General features: G+C 37.8%; 1 protein-coding gene across 12 annotated transcripts in view; it reads left to right on the top strand.

Moving 5' to 3' along the window:
- The window catches only part of CEP112 (centrosomal protein 112), a 415,119-nt gene that overhangs the window by 25,925 nt on the left and 367,727 nt on the right, over positions 1-21,467 (top strand). For all 12 annotated transcript variants that reach the window (XM_061177076.1, XM_061177069.1, XM_061177080.1 and 9 more), the window contains 2 exons: positions 13,774-13,864; positions 16,607-16,684. In XM_061177076.1, the coding sequence (XP_061033059.1) occupies positions 13,774-13,864; positions 16,607-16,684 (169 nt within the window). The remainder of the gene's footprint in view (positions 1-13,773; positions 13,865-16,606; positions 16,685-21,467) is intronic.

Raw genomic sequence — 21,467 nt, 5'->3', positions numbered from 1 at the left:
TGTTCATTGCAGCACTATTTACAATAGCCAGGACATGGAAGCAACCTAAATGTCCATCGACAGATGGATGGATAAAGAAGATGTGGCACATATATATAATGGAATATTACTCAGCCATAAAAAGAAACGAAATTGAGTTATTTGTAGTGAGGTGGATGGACCTAGAGTCTGTCATACAGAGTGAAGTAAGTCAGAAAGAGACAAACAAATACCGTATGCTAACACATATATATGGAATCTAAAAAAAAATGGTACTGATGAACCTAGTGACAGGGCAGGAATAAAGACATAGACATAGAGAATGAACATGAGGACATGGCAGGGGGAGGGGGAAGCTGGGACGAAGTAAGAACAGCGTCGACATATATACACTACCGAATGTAAAATAGTTAGCTAGTGGGAAGCAGCAGCATAGCACAGGGAGATCAGCTTGGTGCTTTGCGATGACCTAGAGGGGTGGGATAGGGAGGGTGGGAGGGAGATGCAAGAGGGAGGAGATATGGGGATATATGTATGCATATGGCTGATTCACTTTGTTGTACAACAGAAACTAACACAGTATTGTGAAACAATTATACCCAATAAAGATCTGTTTTTAAAAAAAATACATGTAGCAAAAAGTAACAAGAGCTAAAGAGAGAAATAGACAAATCTACAGCCATTGTTGCAGATTTTAACATCCCTTTCTTAGGAATTATGGAGCAACATGACCAAAGAATCAGCAAGGATATAGAAGATTTGAACAGTACTCTGAGCTACCTCAACCTAGTTGACATCTAAGAAATACCCCATCCAATAAGTGCAGATTACACATTCTTCAAGTGCACATGGTATGTTCATCCGGATAAGTCATATCTGGGTCGTAAAAGAAATTCAGTTGGTCTCAAAGGATGGACGTCACACAGAGCATGTTTTCTGATCTCATCGAAATTTGATAAGAAAGAAACAATTATAGTACATCCAGAAAAGCCGTCAAATGTTTATAAATTAAAAAAACTCACTTCTAAATAACCTATTTGTCACGAAAGAAATCACAAGGGTTTATAGAAATTTTGAACCAAATGATAAAGAAAATACAACATATCAAAATTTATGAGATGCAGCTTAGAGGGAAATTTAGAGTTTTTAATGCTTGTGTCAGAAAAGAAGAAAAATCCAAAATCAGTGGTCACAGCTTCTCCCTTTGGAAGATGGAAGAATAAGAGCTGAGTGAATCCAATGTAAGCAGAATGAAGGAAATAAAATAGATAAGAGTGGAAATCAATGCAACAGGAAACAATAAAGGAAAACAATAAAGTCAATGGAGGCAAACATTGGTTTTTTTTTAAAGTTAAATAAAATTGATAAATTCTAGTTAGACTCATGAAATAAAAAGAAAGAAATACATTGGCAAATATAAAAACCTGTAGAATGGTAATTCTGGTTTACAACTCCACTTTTTATTTTTTATAGGATTACAAAGGCAGTTGAATAAAATGATATCCAACTATATGCTACCTACAAGGGGCTCACTTTAGCTCTAAGGGCACATCCAAGTTGAAAGTGAAAGGATGGAAAAGATATTCCATGCAAATAGTAACCAAAAGAGGGCAGGAGTGGATTTGTATTATAAGAAATAGATTAAGTAATAACCTGTTACAAGAGACAAAGAATGTTTATATAATGATAAAAGGGTCAATGAACCAAGAAGATAAAACAGCTATAAACATACATGCACCAAACATCAGAAGTCTTAAATATATGAGTCAAACATCAACAGAATGGAGGGAGAAATAGCTCTACAATAGTGGTAAGAAAACTTCAGTACCACACATTCAGTGATTATTAGAACAATCAGAAGATCATAAAGAAACAGAGGACTTGAACAACACTGCAGACCAATTTGACCAAACTGATATATAGAGAGCATTCCATCCAACAGCAGTAGAATACATTTTTCTCAAGTGCACATGGAATATTCTCCAGGATAAAACCATTTGATAGTCCACAAAACCAGTTTTAATACATTTTAAAAGATGGAAATCATACGGAGTATCTTTTCTGATCAAAATGTAGGGAAACTAGGAATCAATAGTAAAACTGGAAAATTCATAAATATGTGGAAATTAAATAACACACTCATAGTCAAGAAGTCAAAAAAGAAAAGGGAAATCAGAAAATATCTTGAGACAAATGAAAACACAACATACCAAAACTTATGGGATGCAGTGAAAGCAGTGCTATGAGGGGAATTTATAGTTGTAAAATCTTACATTAAAAAAGAAAAATCTGACATCAACAACCTAAATTTACATCTTAAGGAACTAAGAAAAGAACAAACTCTGAAGCTAGCAGAAGAAAAGAAATAAAACAAAATGGGAAAACATTAGAGAAGATCGTGGAAACCACTAGAAGAAAAAGACAACTGAAATCAGACATGAAAGAAGAGACATTAAACTGATTTTACAGAAATAAAAAGGATTATAAGTGAGTACAATGAGCAGTTGTAAACCAACACATTGGGTAACCTAGATGAAGTGGATAATTTCCTAGAGACACTGTCTACCAAGACTGAATCATGAAGAAATAGAAAATCTATTTCTATTTCTAGAACAGACCTATAACTAGTAAGGAGATTGAAGCAGTATTCAAAAACCTTCCAACAAAGAAAAGCCTAGGACCAGATAGCTTCACTGGTGAATTATATCAAACATTTAAAGAATAGTTAACACCAATCCTCCTTAAACTCTTCCAAAATTGAAGAGGAGGGAATATTTCCAGATTCATGGTATGAGGCCAGCATTACCGTGATACCAAAGCCAGACAAAGACACTACAAGAAAAGAAAACTACAAACCAATATTCCTGATGAATATTGATGAAAAAACCCTGAAAAAAATACTAGCAAACAATTCAACAGCACATTAAAAGGATTATACACCATGACAAAGTGGGATATATTCCTGGAATGCAAGGAAAATTTGACAAATGAAACAATCATTATAGTACACCACATTAACAGAATGATGGAAAAGAAACATGTGATCATCTCAATTGATGCAGAAAAAGCATGTGACAAAATTTAACACCCTTTCATGATAAAAATACTTGACAAACTACGAATAGAAGGAAACTACCTCAAAATAATAAAGGCCGTATATGAAAAGCCCACAGCTAACAGCATACTTAAGAGTGAAAGCAAAAGTTTTACCTTTAAGAGCAGTAATAAGACAGGGATGCCCACTCTCATCACTTCTATTCACCACAGTACTGGAAGTCCTAACCAGAGCAGTGAGGCAAGAAAAAGAAAAGTCATCGAAATTGAAAAGAAAGAAGAAAAATGATCTCTGTTCACAAATGATATGATCTTATATACAGAAAACTAAATATTCCACAGAAAACTATTAGAACTAATAAACAAATTCAACAAAGTAGCAGGATACAAAACCAACAAATTAAAATCAGTCACAATCTTATACACTAACAGTGGACAATCTGAAAAGGAAATTAAGAAGACAGTTCCTTGGGACTTCCCTGGTGGCGCAGTGGTTGAGAGTCTGCCTGCCAATGCAGGGGACACGGGTTCGAGCTCTGGTCTGGGAGGATCCCACGTGCCGCGGAGCAGCTAGGCCCGTGAGCCACAACTGCTGAGCCTGCGCGTCTGGAGCCTGTGCTCTGCAACGGGAGAGGCCGCGATAGTGAGAGGCCCGCGCACCGCGATGAAGAGTGGCCCCCGCTTGCCGCAGCTAGAGAGGGCCCTCGCACAGAAACGAGGACCCAACACAGCCAAAAATAAATAAATTAAAAAAAAAAAAAAGACAGTTCCATTTACAACAGTGTCAAAAAGAATAAAATACTTAGGAATAAACTTAACCAAGGACTTGTACACTAAAAACACTACAAAATATTTTTGAGAGGAATTTAAAAAGATACCAGTAAATGGAAAGACATGTGTTCATGGATTGGAAGACTTAATATTGTTAAGATGTACAATACAACCCAAAGTGATATACTGAATAATATTGGGTTGGGTAACATGGGAAACCCGAATGAACGTTTTGGCCAACCCAATACAATCCCTATCAAAATTCCAGTGGCTTTTTTTTTTCTTTTCAGAAAAGGAAAAATACTTCCTAAAAGTCATATGGAATCTCAAGTGACACTGAATAGCTAAAACAGTCTTGGAAAAGAAAAGCAAAACTGGAATTCTAACGTTTTCTAATTTCAAAACTTCCTACAGTGCCACGTAATCTAAACAGTGTCGTGCTATCCTCAAAGGATAGAGTGAGCTTTCTGCATCAGTGTGCAGTTTTAATCTTACCTCCCTTCTAGTAGCTAGCACCTCATAATAGAGATTAAAGAGCTGTGGAAAGAAGAAGAGGTAAAAAGTGGCTATAAAATTGCTAGAGTTGAAAAAAACCCATCAGAAATGTTACAACCATGTAAATATTTTTAATCTACTTTTCTATCATTATTATTTTGGATCTGGCAAGGATAGATTTCCCAACCCAGGTATAGTAGTCTTCCTGTTTCTGGGAAACAAGGCTATTTTGCAGGACAGTCAATGCTGATGCTAGTCTAAGACACATGAAGGAAAGAGAGAACTGTACACAACCCTACAGTTCACTGTCACGTTTGGTGTTTGTGCTGGGAAACATGGGAAGCTAGATCTGTTGCCAGTTTTATTCACCTTTTGTAATGAAAGAACATATTTTTTTTGCATTTTAAATAAAAAATAACTAGCAGTTTTTGAATTAAATAAGTTTCTTGCTTGGCTACACTGGGATGCTAAAAACACTTGGAGAGAGCACCAAAAATATATATAAGTCCACACACACCTGTGGAGATTCTAGATGTTCTTTGTACTCGGTATTTGTTGAAACAAAGAGGAAATGTACCCAAACCAACCTCTATACAAAGGACAGACACCACTGTAAATGTGAGTGTGCCCGTTAACACATAATGCACTGACCAAATTTGGTAAGGGAGGCACCACAATTTGTCAGTAATAATGATATAGAGGCCACGGTACTTAGGTACTTCTAGGTAGCAATCAATAAAGCGTTTTTTTTCCCTTATGACTTCATGTTTTATGAAGATGATGCAAAGACTGTTGGGAATGATCTTTAACAAACTATAGCAGGGGTGTAGTCTGTTCTGATACCAGTCTGTGGTTCCTCTTCACAGAGCTCCTTGAGGAGAGAGACTCTGTCTTGCTCACAATTATATTCCTAAGGCCTGTCACTATACCATGGAGCACAGTTAATAACTCAGTTATTTGTTAAATGAATATGAATGAATGAACAAATAAATGATTGGATAAATTAATAAAAAAGTCTGGTACTGGCATAAAGACAGACATATAGACTAATAGATTAGGATAGAGAGCCCAGAAATAAGCCCTTGCATATATGGTCAAATGATTTTTGACAGGGACGCCAAGACCATTCAATAGGAAAAGGACAGTCTTTTCAACAAATGGTGTGGCAAAACTGGATATTCACATGCAAAAGAAGGAAGTTGGACTCTTATTTTTTACTATATATAAAAATTAACGCAGAATGGATACAAATACCTAAAGGTAAAAGCTACAACTACAGAACTCTTAAAAGAAAATATCGGGGGAAAGCTTCATGACGATGGATTTGGCATTGATTTATTGGATATGATACCAAAAGCACAAGCAACAACCAAAAAAAGCTGTAGATAAATTGGACCATGTCAAAATTAAAAACTTTTGTGCATCAAAGGACGCAATCAGCGGAGTGAAAAGGCAACCCGTGGAATGGGAGAAAATATTTGCAAATCACCTACCTGAAAAAGGGTTAATATCCAGAGTATGTGAAGAACCCCAAAATTCAACAACAACAAAAACAAACAACCTGATTAAAAAGTGGGCAAAGGACTTGAATAGACATTTCTCCAAAATAATGATCAGTAATCATTCTGGAAATGCAAGTCAAAACCATAATGAGATACCATCTATTAGGACGGCTACTATCAAACGAACAAACAAACAAAACAAGTGTTTGGCAAGGATGTGGAGAAGTTGGACCCCTGTGTACAGTTGGTGGGAATATAAAATAGTGTAGCTGTGTGGTTGAACACCATCAGCAGCTCATCAAAAAAATTAAAAATAAAATTACCGTATCATACAGAAATCCCACTTCCGTGTGTATATCCAAAATAATTGAAAACAGGGACCCGAGCAGATGTTTGTATACCCTTGTACATAGCATCATTATTTTCAGTAACCAAAAGATGGAAGCATCCCAGGTGTCCATCAATGGATGAATGCATAAAAATGTGGCATATAATACAATGGAATATTATTGAGCCTTAAAAAGGAAGGAAATTCTGACACATGTTACAGCATGGGTGAACCTTGAAGATATTATGCTAAGGCAGATAAGCCAGTCACAAAATGAAAAATACTGTATGATTCCACTTATATGAAGTATAAATTCATAGAGGCAGAAAGTAGAATGGTGTTTGCCAGGGGCTGAGGGGAGAGGAGAAAGGGAAGGTATTGTTTAATAGGTAGAGTGTTTCAGTCTTGGGAAGGTGGAAAAACTCTAGAGATGGATGGTGATGGTTGCACAACACTGTGATTGTACTTCCAACCACTCTTAACACTTAAACGTGGTTAAGGTGGTAAATTTTATGTTCCATGCATTTTGCAACAGTTAAAAATTTAAAAATGGGAGAGAAAACACAAGTTAGCAATGTCAGGAATGAATGAAAGAGGAGGCTCCACACAGATCCTACAGACATTCAGAATATGATGAGGTGGGAATTCCCTTGTGGTCCAGTGGTTAGGACTCCTCACTTTCACTGCCAGGGGCCTGGGTTCGATCCCTGGTCAGGGAATTAAGATCCTGCAAGCCACGTGGCATGGCCAAAAAAAAAAAAAAAAGAATATAATGTGGCTATTATAAACAACTTTGTATCAGTGAAAATTTGGATGAAATAGAAGAATTCCTTAAAAGACAAGAAGAAATGGGGAATCTGAGTATCCCTATAGTTACCAAAGAAATTTATTTTATAATTAACTACCTTCCTATAAAGAAATCTGCAAGCCCAGATGGCTTCCTTGGTGAATTCTATCAGGCTTTTATGGAAGAAATGATATCATCCTACATGAATTTTTTTCAGGAAATAGAGAAAGAGGGAATGCTTCCCAACTCACGTTGTTAAGTCTGTATTACTTTGTTTTCAAAAGAAGACAGACATTACCAGAATGTAAAACTACATACCAATATTCCTGCATGAATATAGATTTTAAAATTCTTAATTAGCATACTGTATCCAGAAAATATACAAAGGGTATTATATCATGAATAGATGGTGCTCCCCACATGTAGAGAGAATATTCTAAATACATATATCTGATAAATGACTTGTGTCTAGAATATGTGCGACTCAAGGAAAAGTAGACAACAACCCAATTAATGTGCAAAAGATTTTACAGACACTTCACAAAATGTATATATAAATAAATGGCTAATATACACACATGAAAAGATGGACAACATCATCCTTTATCAGGGAAATGAAAATTATAAAGCACAATGTGATACCACTATACACCTATTAGAATGGCTAAAATGGTAAAGACAAAACCGAGTATGGTGACAATGAGATGAAACTGGAAGTCTCATACAGCGTTAATGGGAATATAAAGTGGCACCACCACTTTGGAAAACAGTTTACCAGTTTCTTACAAAGTTTTAGATAATTTACCGTATGACCTCACAATTCTATTCCTACATGTCAAGAGAAATGAAAATGTATGTCCACATAAATTCTCGAATGTCCATAGCAGCTTTATTCATAATAGCCAAATGTGGAGACAAGTGTCCATCAGTATATGAATCAAAAAGGAAATAAAGGTTCATGCATATAATGGAATACTTCTAATCAATAAAAAGAAATGAACTTTTGATACATGCAACAACATGGCTAAATCTCTCTTCCTTAGTGAGAGGAGCCAGACATAAAAAGTGCATTCTGTTTGATTCCATAAATAAGAGATTCTGCAAAATGCAGGTTGCCTGGGTTTGTGGGAGGGAGTAGATTGATTGCCAAGGAGGCCAAGAGAACTTCTGGGTGTGATGGAAAGAATCTGTATCTTCATTGTACTGGTTACACAGGTATATACATTTGTCAAAACTCTACATTTTAAATGGGTATGGCTTTACAGTACATAAATTATACCTCAATAAACCTAATAAAAAATCATATCTAGGTGTAGGTGAGACTTTCCTGGTGTGGCTTCTTCCATTCTAAACACCTGTGAACTAAAGTCGTAAGTTATCTCCCCCGACCACTGCCCCCAACATACCCTCCCCCCCTCCCAGTGGTGAGAGAGGGACTGGAGAATTCCCATTTAAAAAACAGGGAAAATGGGAGACACAAACCAATGACAGTTCTATAGAAATTCTGAAATCTAGCAGGTGTTGGTTGCCAGTTTCTTGATTAGGGCTTAGTGCTGCTTCCTGGAAGTGTTCTTCGTGGTTCTCTGCTCTGTCTTTTGGGTTCTTGACTTTTCCTTCTGAATTATCTTTTTTTTTTTTCTTTTTAACAGAAGCAATGATTTGTTTTAAGCTGAGTAGTTTTCTCAGCCTGCCTCCTGTTTATAGGAATTTGGGGAACCAAATGCCTCTTTTTACTTTTTTTTTTTTTAATTTATTTTTTAAAAATTATTTTTGGTTGCATTGGGTCTTCATTGCTGCACGTGGGCTTTCTCTAGTTTCGGCGAGTGGGGGCTACTCTTTGTTGTGGTGTGCGGGCTTCTCATTTCGGTGGCTTCTCTTGTTGTGGAGCACGGGCTCAGTAGTTGTAGCATGCGGGCTCAGTAGTTGTGGCGCACGGGCTTAGTTGCTCTGTGGCGTGTGGGATCTTCCCGGACCAGGGGTCAAACCCGTGTCCCCTGCATTGGCAGGTGGATTCTTAACCACTGCGCTACCAGGGAAGTCCCCCTCTTTTCACTTTGAACTCTGTCCTTTCATACGACGAGTTTAGTTCCTTGGCTTTGAGGCCACGTCTCTGTTCCTTGCCTTTCCCGGGCAAAAAGCTTCTTATAAGCCAGAGCTTTCCGAAGTGGTCACCAGCACTGATTTTCAGCTTCTTCTCAAGAACAAGGAACTCCATCCCTGCTTCTGGTTTCTTGATGAGTTTGACTTTGTCCTTCTACTTAGAGGAACTTTGATTCTCTCCTACTTGTCCAAAGTCATACTTCCTGCTCTTTCTAGCTGTCTCTGAAACCAGAGCCTGGCAGACCTTCAGTTTCTGTCCTTTTTATGACATTACATTTTTTAAAATTAAAGTATAGTTGATTTACGATATTATATTAGTTTCAGGCATACAACTAGTGATTCGGTATTTTTATAGATTATATTGCATTTAAAGTTATTATAAAATATTGGCTGTATTCCCTGTGCTGTACAACATATCCTTGTATCTTATTTATTTTATACAGAGTAGTTTGTACCTCTTAATCCCCTACTCCTATCTTGTCCCTCCCCCGACCCGTCTCGCTACTGGTAACAATTAGCTTGTGAGTCTGCTTCTGTTTTGTTATATTTGTTTGCTTTATTTTTTAGATTTCACATATAAATGATAACATTCAGTGTTTGCCTTTCTCTGTCTGACTTATTTCACTTAGCATAATACATTTTAGGTCCATCCATGTTGTTGCAAAGGGCAAAATTTTATTCTTTTTTACGGCTGAGTAGTATTCCATTGTATATATGTACCACACCTTCATCCATTCATCTGTTGATGGACACCTAGGTTGCTTCCATGTCTTGGCTACTGTGAATAGTGCTGCTGTGAACATTGGGGTGCATGTATCTTTTTGAATTAGTGTTTTCATTTTCTCTGCATATATACCCAGGAGTGGAATTGCTGGATCATATGGTAGTTCTATTTTTAGTTTTTTGAGGACGGTCCTTACTGTTTTCCACAGTGGCTCCACCAATTTACATACCCACTAACAGGGTGCTAGGTTTTCCTTTTTTCCACATCCTCACCAACATTTATTTGTGGTCTTTTTGACAATAGCATGGCATTACTTATTTGGGGGTTGTTTTGGGCATTGCATTTTTGTCCGAGCTAAAAGAGATGTTCTAGGTTATTCCTTTAGGTTTTTCTCCAATGTAGTCTTGACTGGCATTGTCACTACTATTTCTTTAATTATTATTTTCCCAGTTTCTGTTTTATTTATGCCTTCTGGAATTCATATTATTTTGATGTGAGAGATTTTGAATTTATCTTCCTTATCTGTTGAATTTTTATTTATTATATTCATCCCTTAATTTTTTTGTGTGTTCTCAGAATATTTCTTGAAGTAGTTTTCTAGTTCGCTGATTTGATTTTATGCTATATTTTGTCTGCCATTCTCTTCTTACATTGTGGTTTTAAAATTTGGTAATCATGTTTTTCATTTTTAAGCACATTTTTATGATCACAGATTGTTTATTTCCTTTTTATATCTGAAATGTCTACTTGAATCACGTTGAGGACACAAATTAAAAAGACATTTTAGAAATTTTCTATATATATATAAGTTTCTTTTGCAGGAAGAAATTTAGTTAGTCTTTTTTTAGGCTTTTAAAGCTTATTATATGTCTCATTACTTATCTCTTTATTTTTACAGTGACAAGTCTGTGTTTCTGTAGTATTTGGAATCAGCAAAGATGCTGGGAGAATGTTTCTGGATTGCTGTTGAAATATTTTAGCTTTAGGAAAAAGCGAAAGGGAAAAACTTATATTTCCTCTAGTTTTACTCCTCAAGAGGAGGAAGGAGGCACTTGCACGTCAGGGAATCTTACTCATACACTGAGACCCTGCTTTCTGGGCTAGCTTGACACCCCCACGTGAACTGAGCCGCAGTCCCTCCTCCTCACTGGCAAAAGCTCCGTAATCCTGACCTCGCTGTAATTGTGTCCCCCGTACCAACTGTAGGCTGTCTTTATAAGCACCATGACTTGCTATTTATTCTCTGTGGCAGGCAGCACCTGCTGTTCTTCCTAAAGGATAGCACAGGGTTAAGCTTTGCCCCCTACCCTCTGTCTCCCTGTTCACCCTGACCTCCAGCCCCGTCACTATGAATTTGAGCCGTCTTTCTACCTCCTTAGAGTTCCAGTTAATTGTGTTTCCAGCTGGAGTCATTATCAGTGGCGAGAGATGAAACTTCTGTGCTTAATGCCCTGTGCTTCTTGTGCCAGCTGGATTTTAGCAATGATACTGACCTCCTTCTTTAGTTGGCTCAACTGCCTTCACAAGAAGCTGACTTCGGCAATGCCTCTGCTTTACTTGGCCTGCACTGGAGCATGTTTCAGGGGAAATAGAATGAATTTAGTTTTGGGCATGTTGAATTGGAGGTAGGGCTATTCAGTTTGTATTTGCAATGGGGTTGGAGGCCAAGAGAGCAGTTTGGGCTGGAGATGTAGATTGGTAATCAGAGCTTCTCCTTATTATTTGAAAAACTAATAGTATGTTGGATTGACCAGGGAAAGCACATAAAAGGAAAATAAATATGGTTAGACACAGAACCCCAGTGATTATAGCATGTATGAGATGGGCAGAGAAAGAAAAGCTAGTGAAAAAGCTGTGAAGGAGATTTCTAAAGGACCGGATAGGAACCAGGAAAGAATGGTTCTATGGAGCCAGTAAATGTGGCATCTTTAAAGCACCACCCCTAATGTTTTAGTGAGAGCAGCCAGGGTAAGAACAGATCACGGCTCATTTGCTTGAGCGCCTAGGAGATCAATGCTGACTTTACTTACAGCACTTTCAGGATGAGTGGAAGTCAGATTGTAGTTGATTGGAAAGGACATGGCAGGATAGGACATAGATTCAATAACTTATTTTGAAAATTTACTATGAAGGGAAAGAGGTAGATCGGTACAGAAGACAGCTACATGTGACTTAAAAGGATGTGTTGTTTTATGTATGCACCCTGTGTAATAAATAGATAAATGTTTCAGTCCTCTTTTTATTAATATTTTCTATGAGAAGAATTACTTTTAATATTTAAACATTTTTCAATTTTTAAGTATCGCTCTTTTTATGATTGTTTAATCTATTCTTAAAGAAGAACAGGCCACTACTTAGTATGATATATCAGGGTGTCTCTTCCCACATACTAAGTTTTAAATGCTTTATATCAGCTCAAGCACACTGGCTGATGAGATTATTCTCAAAATATTACTTTATCTCCTTTTCTCATTTATTTTTAAGTATTTGGATATCTGGACTACTGAGTAGGGGTATAAAAAAAATCCACAGCTCTCTTTAAAATAACTTTTTCAGACATTCTAAATTACTTAGTAACTAGTCTAAGGAATGTTATTCTGTCAGTGTTAACTACCAAAAAACACATTAATTTTAATCTTGTCTTTTTGAGCTACTGTTCTGTCTTTTGAGAATACTTAGTATGACCCACAACTTGTGAAGGAAATCCTGATATGTCTAGTGGTTGAAAGTCAGTGGCTTTAATTCATTAAATAATGGTTAGTTTTCATTTTGTGTCTCTTGAAGTAACCATTCAGAGAATAGATATTTGTGATCATGGAACTTTCATTGAAGTAGCTCGAATAGAAATATATGGGAGAGAAGTGGACATGAAGGGAAGTCAAATATTTTCTTAGGAAACTAGATTCCCTAGGATAATGGATAAAGTAATTTATCCATTATCCCTGGTAATATAAAAATATGGCAGTACAGGAAGATGATTGCACCAAGTGCCATCCACATAATCCAGTTAAAGAGTTAACAATATCACATTGTATGCGTATACCACTTTTGCTCTATCCATTTCTCTGTTGATGGATACTTGGGTTGTTTCCATATCTTCAGCATAGTGCCTAGTTAACAATGTAGTATTGTGCTCTTCAAAATTTGTTAAAAGGATAGACCTCATATTAAGTGTTCTTACAACAAAACAAAAACAAAAACAAAAACAAAGGGTCACAGGGAAACTCTGGGAAGTATTGGATATGTCTGTTACCTTGATTGTGGTGATGGTATCACAGGTGTTTGTGTATGTTCAAACTCATCAAATTGCACACATTAAATATGTTCAGTTCTTTGTATGTCGATTATACCTCAATAGAGCTCTTTTTTAAAAAAGAAAAAAAATATATGGGAGACTCTAGGCTAAAGTAGAATACTGAGAATGGCATTTTTTGTACTATATTTTATATTGGAGAAAAATCTTTTTGTTCTAATTCATCTGGAAGCTTAAACTATTTTCCTATTTATGCTGTACTTATCATGTTTTACCTAAATTAACACGGCATATTTTTAAATTTAGGACTTTGATTTATCTGTGGTTTCTGAGATGGCTTCAAATTAATTCAGACTTTCAGCCATGTGAAAGTTTTGTTATTTCATATATTTTAAGACTTCATCATGATGTGAAACATGAATCCAACAAAACTTGCTAACCTTTTAAAACAATTATCTTCTCTGAGAATGTATGCTTCAACTTTTCTCTTCCTACACTTAGGAAAAAGGGAAATACATGTGGTTTATTATAGTCCCACTTAACAGTAGCATTTGTTTGTAAGCAAGCATGTGGCATTTAGGTGACATTTTATTTATAGTTTAATAAATACAAGTGGTTATTATTCGTATTTCTTTTTTCTTTGCTATTGAAACGTCATTGTTAATATAAACAGTCATCTCATTTCCAAAAGAAAAAAAAAATTGTAATCCTAGATTTGAATACCCCTGTGTCCTCTGAATTCCCCTAATTCTGATTGTGACTGTTTTGATCTCTTAATAGGGAACAATGCATTGCAAAGCTCCAAACCAGATCACAGTCTATGAGTCCAACCTACAGAGAAGATGGACAGATTATTACCCCAAAGAGTTGTGTAAGATCAGATTCTACTTTGGTTTTTTTGTTTGTTTGCTTCTTGTTTTAAAATATCTCCACATATTTTTAGTTTCATATTGTTAAATTCCAACGATTACTTACAAACAATAAAGTCTGAAGGTTTTGGTGAATATCCTGATTTCAAAGAAAGTGGTGTATTTGGTATATTCCATAGCGTTCCTTCTGCTTTCTCAAAGATTCTGAGGCATCGTGTTAATCAGTCTATCATTTTTCCTGTGCATTGAAGAATAACTTTGAAAAGGTTTGTTTTTTAGTTATTTTTCCCCTTTTACTCAGTACATGTCTAAAAATGATTAGACACACAATGGTCATAAACTTAAGAAATTGGGATTAGTTTGTAGTGAAGTAGGGAACACTGCCTTCCTGATGAAGGTGAACTGTTCCTATCTTGAAATATGAATACTTCTCTTGCATTTAACTACTTAACATAGATTTGGTTTGACCATGGAGCTAATGAGCATTCCAGTCAGCTTGATATAGAGAAGGACTCTGCCTGCTTCCTACAGCATAACTCTGCTTGTCTTGGGTGATGAGACTTTTAGTTACAAGCGAGTCGTATGTGATACATGACTGTTTTAGCACATTTGCTCTGAACATAACTCCTTCCATTTTCTCCAGTGATGGAGAGTTCCAGTTTGGAACTTTCATAAATATCTTAATATAAAGAGCAGCACATTTTAGATATTTGTGAATTTATTATCAATCATTATATTTACTCAAAATAAATAAGGGAGGTACATTTTAAAAGACATTCTCATTCACACACACACACAAACATTCAAAAAGCAAGGGACCAATAGTAGAGGCAATAATGAATTTTAATATAGTGTATATAATAAACCCAACATTTTGTTCAATAGAAATCTGGGGATTCAGTAAAATATGAAGAACACTTTAAAAAAAATTTTTCAATTTAATTTTATTTATTTTTTTATACAGCAGGTTCTTATTAGTCATCAGTTTTATACATATCAGTGTATATATGTCAATCCCAATCGCCCAATTCAGCACACCACCATCCCCACCCCACCACGGCTTTCCCCCCTTGGTGTCCATACATTTGTTCTCTACATCTGTGTCTGAAGAACATTTTAATGTATTTTTCATCACTTCAGATAATTTAAATGACCATAGATAAATAGATTTATTTGTTAGTAGTGAGGTTTTCTAAAAGCATGAAAATGGTATACCAACAAATTAAATTTAAATTTAAATAAAATAAAATATTTTGGCTGTACTGTAGGATATACATTATTATTTTACACAGACTTACCTTTCTAAGTTTTTAGGGCTTTCAGATCATTGTCCATTTCTGGGTACAGGTCTTTGGCGCTCCTCAGTTAATTATAATTTTAATCTGGTTTGATAAGTTTGTAATATAATAAATTATATGGGAGGGAAAAGAGCATGGAATTTTATTTTATTTTTTTATAAATTTATTTATTTTTACTTATTTATTTTTGTGTGTTGGGTCTTCGTTGCTGCGCGCGGGCTTTCTCTAGTTGTGGCAAGCAGGGGCTACTCTTTGTTGCAGTGTGCAGGCTTCTCATTGTGGTGGCTTCTCTTGCTGCAGAGCACGGGCTCTAGGTGCGCAGGCTCAGTAGTTGTGGCTCACAGGCCCTAGAGCACAGGCTCAGTAGTTGTGGCACACGGGCTTAGTTGCTCCGCGACATGTGGGATCTTCCTGGACCCGGGCTCGAACCCGTGTCCCCTGCATTGGCAGGCAGATTCTTAACCACTGCGCCACCAGGGAAGTCCCTTAATTTTTTTAAGAAGTAAAGAATTACTTTTTCATAATAAATAATTATGTTTTCATGATGTGAATCCAAAGCTTATTTTTCTTTATGTACAGTGTATGAATGAGAATTAATTTAAGAACAAAGAGCTTCTTGGACAGCAATACAAACTTCCCTGTTAACTAATTTTAACGAGAGTAAATAATTCATTTTTTCAAGTGTTCCCCTACCTCCCTTTAAAGCTACTGTGGTATACCACGATTAAAACTTTTTGTGGAAGAACTTAAAGAGAAGAGTCTGGATTATTTTTTAAAATATTCTTTTGATTTTTTTTTTGAAATCTAGTTGCTGTGTGAATATATTGTGAAGGCATCTCATAGCCTTAAGCAGCTGTAATAAACAGTCATTACTTAGAATTGAGAACTAACTCAGTTGTAACATAATCCTTTCCTCTGAGGGTAGTATAGCATTACGAAAAAAGGCACACAAAACTCTCATTACTCTGAATGACATATATTTTGTCCTGTTTTCTCCCTCCCTCCCTCCCTCCCCTCTGCCCTTCCTTCCTTCATTCTCTCACTCCCTTCTTTCCCTCCTTCCTTTCCTCTTTTGTTTCTTCCCTCCATCCTGTCTTTTTTTTTTTTTTTTTAATATTTATTTATTTATTTATGGTTGTGTTGGGTCTTCATTTCTGTGCGAGGGCTTTCTCTAGTTGTGGCAAGTGGGGGCCACTCTTCATCGCGGTGCGCGGGCCTCTCACTATCGCGGCCTCTCTTGTCGCGGAGCACAGGCTCCAGATGCGCAGGCTCAGTAGTTGTGGCTCACGGGCCCAGCTGCTCCGCGGCATGTGGGATCTTCCCAGACCAGGGCTCGAACCCGTGTCCCCTGCATTGGCAGGCAGATTCTCAACCACTGCGCCACCAGGGAAACCCCATCCTGTCTTTTTTTTCATCCTGTTTTTCTTTTTCTCTTTTGTATTTCAGGAAATTCATTCGAAGAAATCTGCTCTTTTTTTGGATGACAGTGACATCGAAGCTCGCCTTAATAGTTGGAATCTTGGGGTAAAAAAGTATTTGTTTCATGTATGTATGTTGATGTGGCAGAATCATGTTGTATTTGGAAAACATCTTCACTAATTTAATTCTAAACAATGACTATTACTGGCTGTTAGACATTTAGTACTGTGTGAGCACTGGAAAGGACTTGGGGAACAGGAAAGAGAAATAGCATTCCAAAGAAGCATGAATGGTCCCTGCCCTCGACAAGCTGACTTTCTTGTTGGTGAAATAAGAGATATACACATGAAACAGTTAAATAAACTTTAAGATAGTGTATGATCAAACTATATAACCAAAATGAGTTATATAGAAAGTAGAATCCTGAGGTGGAGGGGAGAGGAGGAGGACTTGGAGAAGCAAGGTCAGTTGGGTTAAAAAAATTCTCCAGGAGACCTCAGGATGAGCCGCCATCGTGGACAGCGGTTTTCATGCTCAGAGGCCGGCTGTGAATGATTCTGGGTGGATAGGGAGGAGGGGGCAGGAACTAGAGGCAGAAAGAGGCGTGAAGAAAGGTGTGGCCATGATGGGGACTCAGGGAGGGTTAGAGGGCAGTGCCATCAGGCTGGGTTGTATTGGAGCTCTGAATGCTAAACTGAGAAGTTTAGCTTTTAAATTTTAGGCAGTAGTGAGATTAATTTTTTTTCCCCTCCACATTCCACTTTACATATATGCGTTTAAATGCTTTCAGGAAGTGAAAAGGGGTTTGATCAATTTTTTTAATCCCACTTTATTATTATCAAAATAATTTGTAACTTGAAAAATTTGAAAAACACATAAAGTCAGATGAATAAAATTTGTATTAACGTTTTGTTATATATATCTTTCCCTCATTTTTTTCTGTCTGTATTTATAAAATTAAGATTTAAAGAAAATTGGGGTATTATAATTACTATTTTATTATGTGTTATTTTAAATTTGGTATAAGTTTATAATAGTTCTATTAGCATGAATATTAATGGTAGCACTAATTTTTCTTTTGGGTAGGTAGTTCATAACCTATTTAAACATTCTGACATTTTTGGACATGTAGGTTGCTCCCAGTTTATTGTTAATATAAGTAATACTGCAATAAAATTCCATAAAAGAGTCCTTTTATACCTATTTGGTTGCTTTCTTAGGTTATGTTAGACCTTGGTACATTGCCCTCCAGAAGGTGTATACCAATTTGTTCTCCAACCAGAAGTATATAGGACTGTCTATTTCTTACTTCTTCACTGACATCAGGGGTTGTTATTTTTTTAAAAAAACCTAAAACCCTTCCTACTAATAATGTTCTTTTTTAAAAATAAATTTATTTATTTTTGGCTGTGTTGGGTCTTTGTTGCTGCGCGTGGGCTTTCTCTAGTTGTGGCGAGCGGGGGCTACTCTTCGTTGTGGTGCTCGGGCTTCTCATTGCGGTGGCTTCTCTGGTTGCGGAGCCCGGGCTCTAGACGCGTGGGCTTCAGTAGTTGTGGCTCGCGTGCTCTAGAGCGCAGGCTCAGTAGTTGTGGCGCACGGGCTTAGTTGCTCCGCGGCATGTGGGATCTTCCCGGACCAGGGCTCGAACCCGTGTCCCCTGCATTGGCAGGCGGATTCTTAACCACTGCGCCACCAGGGAAGCCCCAAACTAATACCGACCTTTAATGAAAGCAGTGCTTTAGGACACGTGACTAGGTGGTATTAAGCAGTGCTTTAGGACACGTGACTAGGTGGGTGTGCATAGACACGGAGAAAGGGAGCCAACCCTCCTTTAGGTGTCTGTGGTGGACTCCACAGTGGTGTGATTTCTGTGAAGACGGAAAGGATAGGAAAGAAACACATTTCAAAGAGAATAAAGAGTGCTTAGTGGCTGATTGGTGGGCTGAATAGGAGGGCGCCTGAAGGTTTGGTTCCAGGAAAATGGGAAGGTTGTCTCTCTGTCAGTTAATTGATTGTCCGATGGGGGAAGCACCTCAGGGGATTCAACGTGTTATTCTAGACTGGTAGGGTTAAGAGAGGCGGTAAGATTAATTGGGGAGTTCAAGGTTTTCAGCTCCCCGAGTGAGTCTCTAGGGCTGGCGTCTTGTTTTGCAGCCGCACTGCTGTAGGTGGTGGCTGTATCCAGGGCCTGGGACAGCTCTAGTCTTCAGAGACTTCAGAGTGAGGGGGCCGGCTGCGCAGTGGCCACAGTTAGAGGGGAGGGGACCGGGCAGGACTTGAAGCAGTGTGAATCTCCCAGGCATTTGGGGAGTATGCTAATGAAGGGGAAGAAAAAATTGATAATGAGAGGGCAATAGGAGGTCAAAAGAAGACCGTTTTCACATTTGAAGGGGCAGGGGAAGCTGCCACTGGAGGGGAGTGCTGAGTTACTGGTGTGGGAGAGGAGCACAGGAAATCCCTCAGAAAGACCCATTCTGTTTGCCAGAAAGCAGTATCAAAGTGAAAAATAAAATTCTGGGCTATCCTTTTAAACTTGGCTTTGCCCTTAGCCATTTGAAACTTCTGATGTACATTTCTTAGCACATAAAGTACTTTTCACGATTATTTAACTGTTCAGAGGATTAAAATTTTCATTCATATAATAAAATTAAGATAAAACATCTAAAATATTTTGAGGTAATGCCCTAAAACTAGGACTGCCTGGGGTTTTGTTTCACATTTTTATTGTTCAAAGAATGCACTAACAGTGTAAAATATGAAAGTCTTGCATTTTTATATATTTATAACACATATGCATTAATCAGGTTGAACTATATCTCTTGATCACAGTAGAATAATTTAAATACCCAGTGTATTCAAAAGCTTCGATTTTGCTTTGATTTTAGTTTTGTATGAGAATGTGCAATGCACTTTTGTTTCTTTCTTCCTCTGAATGATCAGTTTATGGCTAGTTAATTTTGTGCTCTGTACTAAGGGGCACATGTTTTATATTGCTGGCATGCCTGTCAGCACCTACTTTCTGATTCATTAGATGTTCTAGATTTTTAATTTTCTAGTTATTGTTGAAAAAATATATTTCTCCCCCAATTATATTCTTTCTTTTCCTAGGAGTGTGTTAATATTTTCCCTAGGAATGCATAATTCAAGTAGAGATTTACTTGGTAAAGCTAGCAATTAAATAATACAATTCCTCCTGTATTATTTTTTTAATTACTCTTTAACCTTTTTAACCTTTAGCTTTTGGGAAGCTTTCTTGCTTTGTTAACATATATTTCATGCATGACTGTCTTTATGTAAAATTCTTTTCTTTTTTCCTGAGCACGGCTGGGGGACCTGGAGGGGGAGGGCTCTCCCGGGCCTTCCATCGGGTCACCAGCCCCCCACCCGTTCCCACCCGGGGCCTAGGTGCTGACTGAGAGCCTCGCTCCCATCAGGAGCGAACAAACAGTGGGGACGCTTTAGGTGACGCCCTTAGGTCAGGTCTCTTCAGAATTTGTGCGGGAGATCTCCCAGGACAGGCAGTGGAGGAAATGGGACCCGGCGGAGGATGGAGCGGGGGAGGTCAGCGGGAGTGAGGCCCCCCGATCCCGCGGGGAGCTCCCGAGGGTGGACAGCACCCCTACCCTAGTCCGGCGGCCCCACTGAGGGCAGAGCCTATGGGGGAGAACTTCCTGTCCAGGGCTGGGGGGCACCTGCGAGCCCTCGGCAGCTGGGGACGCCCCCGAACCCCCCCTGTAAGGAGTGAGGGACCCCTGGCTGTCCTCCCCGTGGTCGCCCTGCCGGGGCCGGTCCAGAACTGTGCTCAGTCACCGGGCACAGCTGTCCCCCGGCTGAGCGGACACGCGGGTGAGCCTCGGGGTCCTGGGCTAAATAAAGTGGGCTAGTTGGAAGCCAAGGAGCTCAAAGCTAATGGATACGGTAGATGCTGCTGAACAGTTTTCTAAAGTGATTGTGCCAGTCTGCACCCTCATCGGGAAGCGGCGTGTACCGGTTCCTGCCCCTCTACTTTCTCTTCCATACTTGGTGTTGTCAGTTAGTTTTTCTTTTAATTATAAAACTTAGCCGTTCTTGACAGTGGTTAGTGACATTGCCAAGTGTGCTTTTAATATGTATTTTCCTGATGACTGATAGAGTTAGGTGCCTTTTAATATGTTGACTGACAGTTTGGGTAGCCTCTCAGAGTGAAGTGCTTGCTGAAGACTTCGCCAGTTTTCCTGTTGGGTTGTCTGCCTTTTTCTTCTGAATATGTAAGAGCTTTGTATCTGTTCTGGATGACTACTTTTGGAATATAGTATTGTAAATATTTTCTTCCACTTTGTTGCTTTTCTTCATTCTCTTACTGGTGTCTTTGATGAACAGAAATTTTAAATTTTAATGCTGTTCATTTTCACATTTTCATCCCATGAAAAAATGCTTTTTCTGTCCTGTTTAAAGTCTTTGACTATCTTGAGTTCCTGATGATGTTCTCCTATGTTTTCTTCTAACAACTCTATTATTTTACTTTTTCTACTTAGATCTACATGCCATCTGGGGCCGATTGTAGTATATGTTGTAAGATAGGAAGTTAAAATTTGTTTTTGTCCCTTATAAGTATCCAGGTGACACATTTATTGCAAAGACTATTCTTTTCCTGCTGCGCTGCAGTGTTACTTGTCTCATAAATCAGGTGACAGTACATGTGTGTTTCCATTCTGTTCCTTTGGCTTATTTGCTTTTCCTTGTGGCAGTGATTGATGTCTATATCTGTATTTCATTTGTGCTCATTAATTGTTTGTTGAAATGTGAGTAAACCAACGAATGAACCTTCATTTGTAGTATTTTTTCTGTGGAAAACATTTTTCAAGTTCTAAAATATTGGCTTAAAAACATTATTTTGGAGCATAATTGA

The sequence above is a fragment of the Eubalaena glacialis genome, chromosome 19 (genome assembly GCF_028564815.1).
Source record: "Eubalaena glacialis isolate mEubGla1 chromosome 19, mEubGla1.1.hap2.+ XY, whole genome shotgun sequence".
Classification (NCBI taxonomy): Eukaryota; Metazoa; Chordata; class Mammalia; order Artiodactyla; family Balaenidae; genus Eubalaena; species Eubalaena glacialis.
The sequence above is the reverse complement of the archived record's forward strand: the minus strand, read 5'-3'. Positions and strand labels throughout refer to the sequence as shown.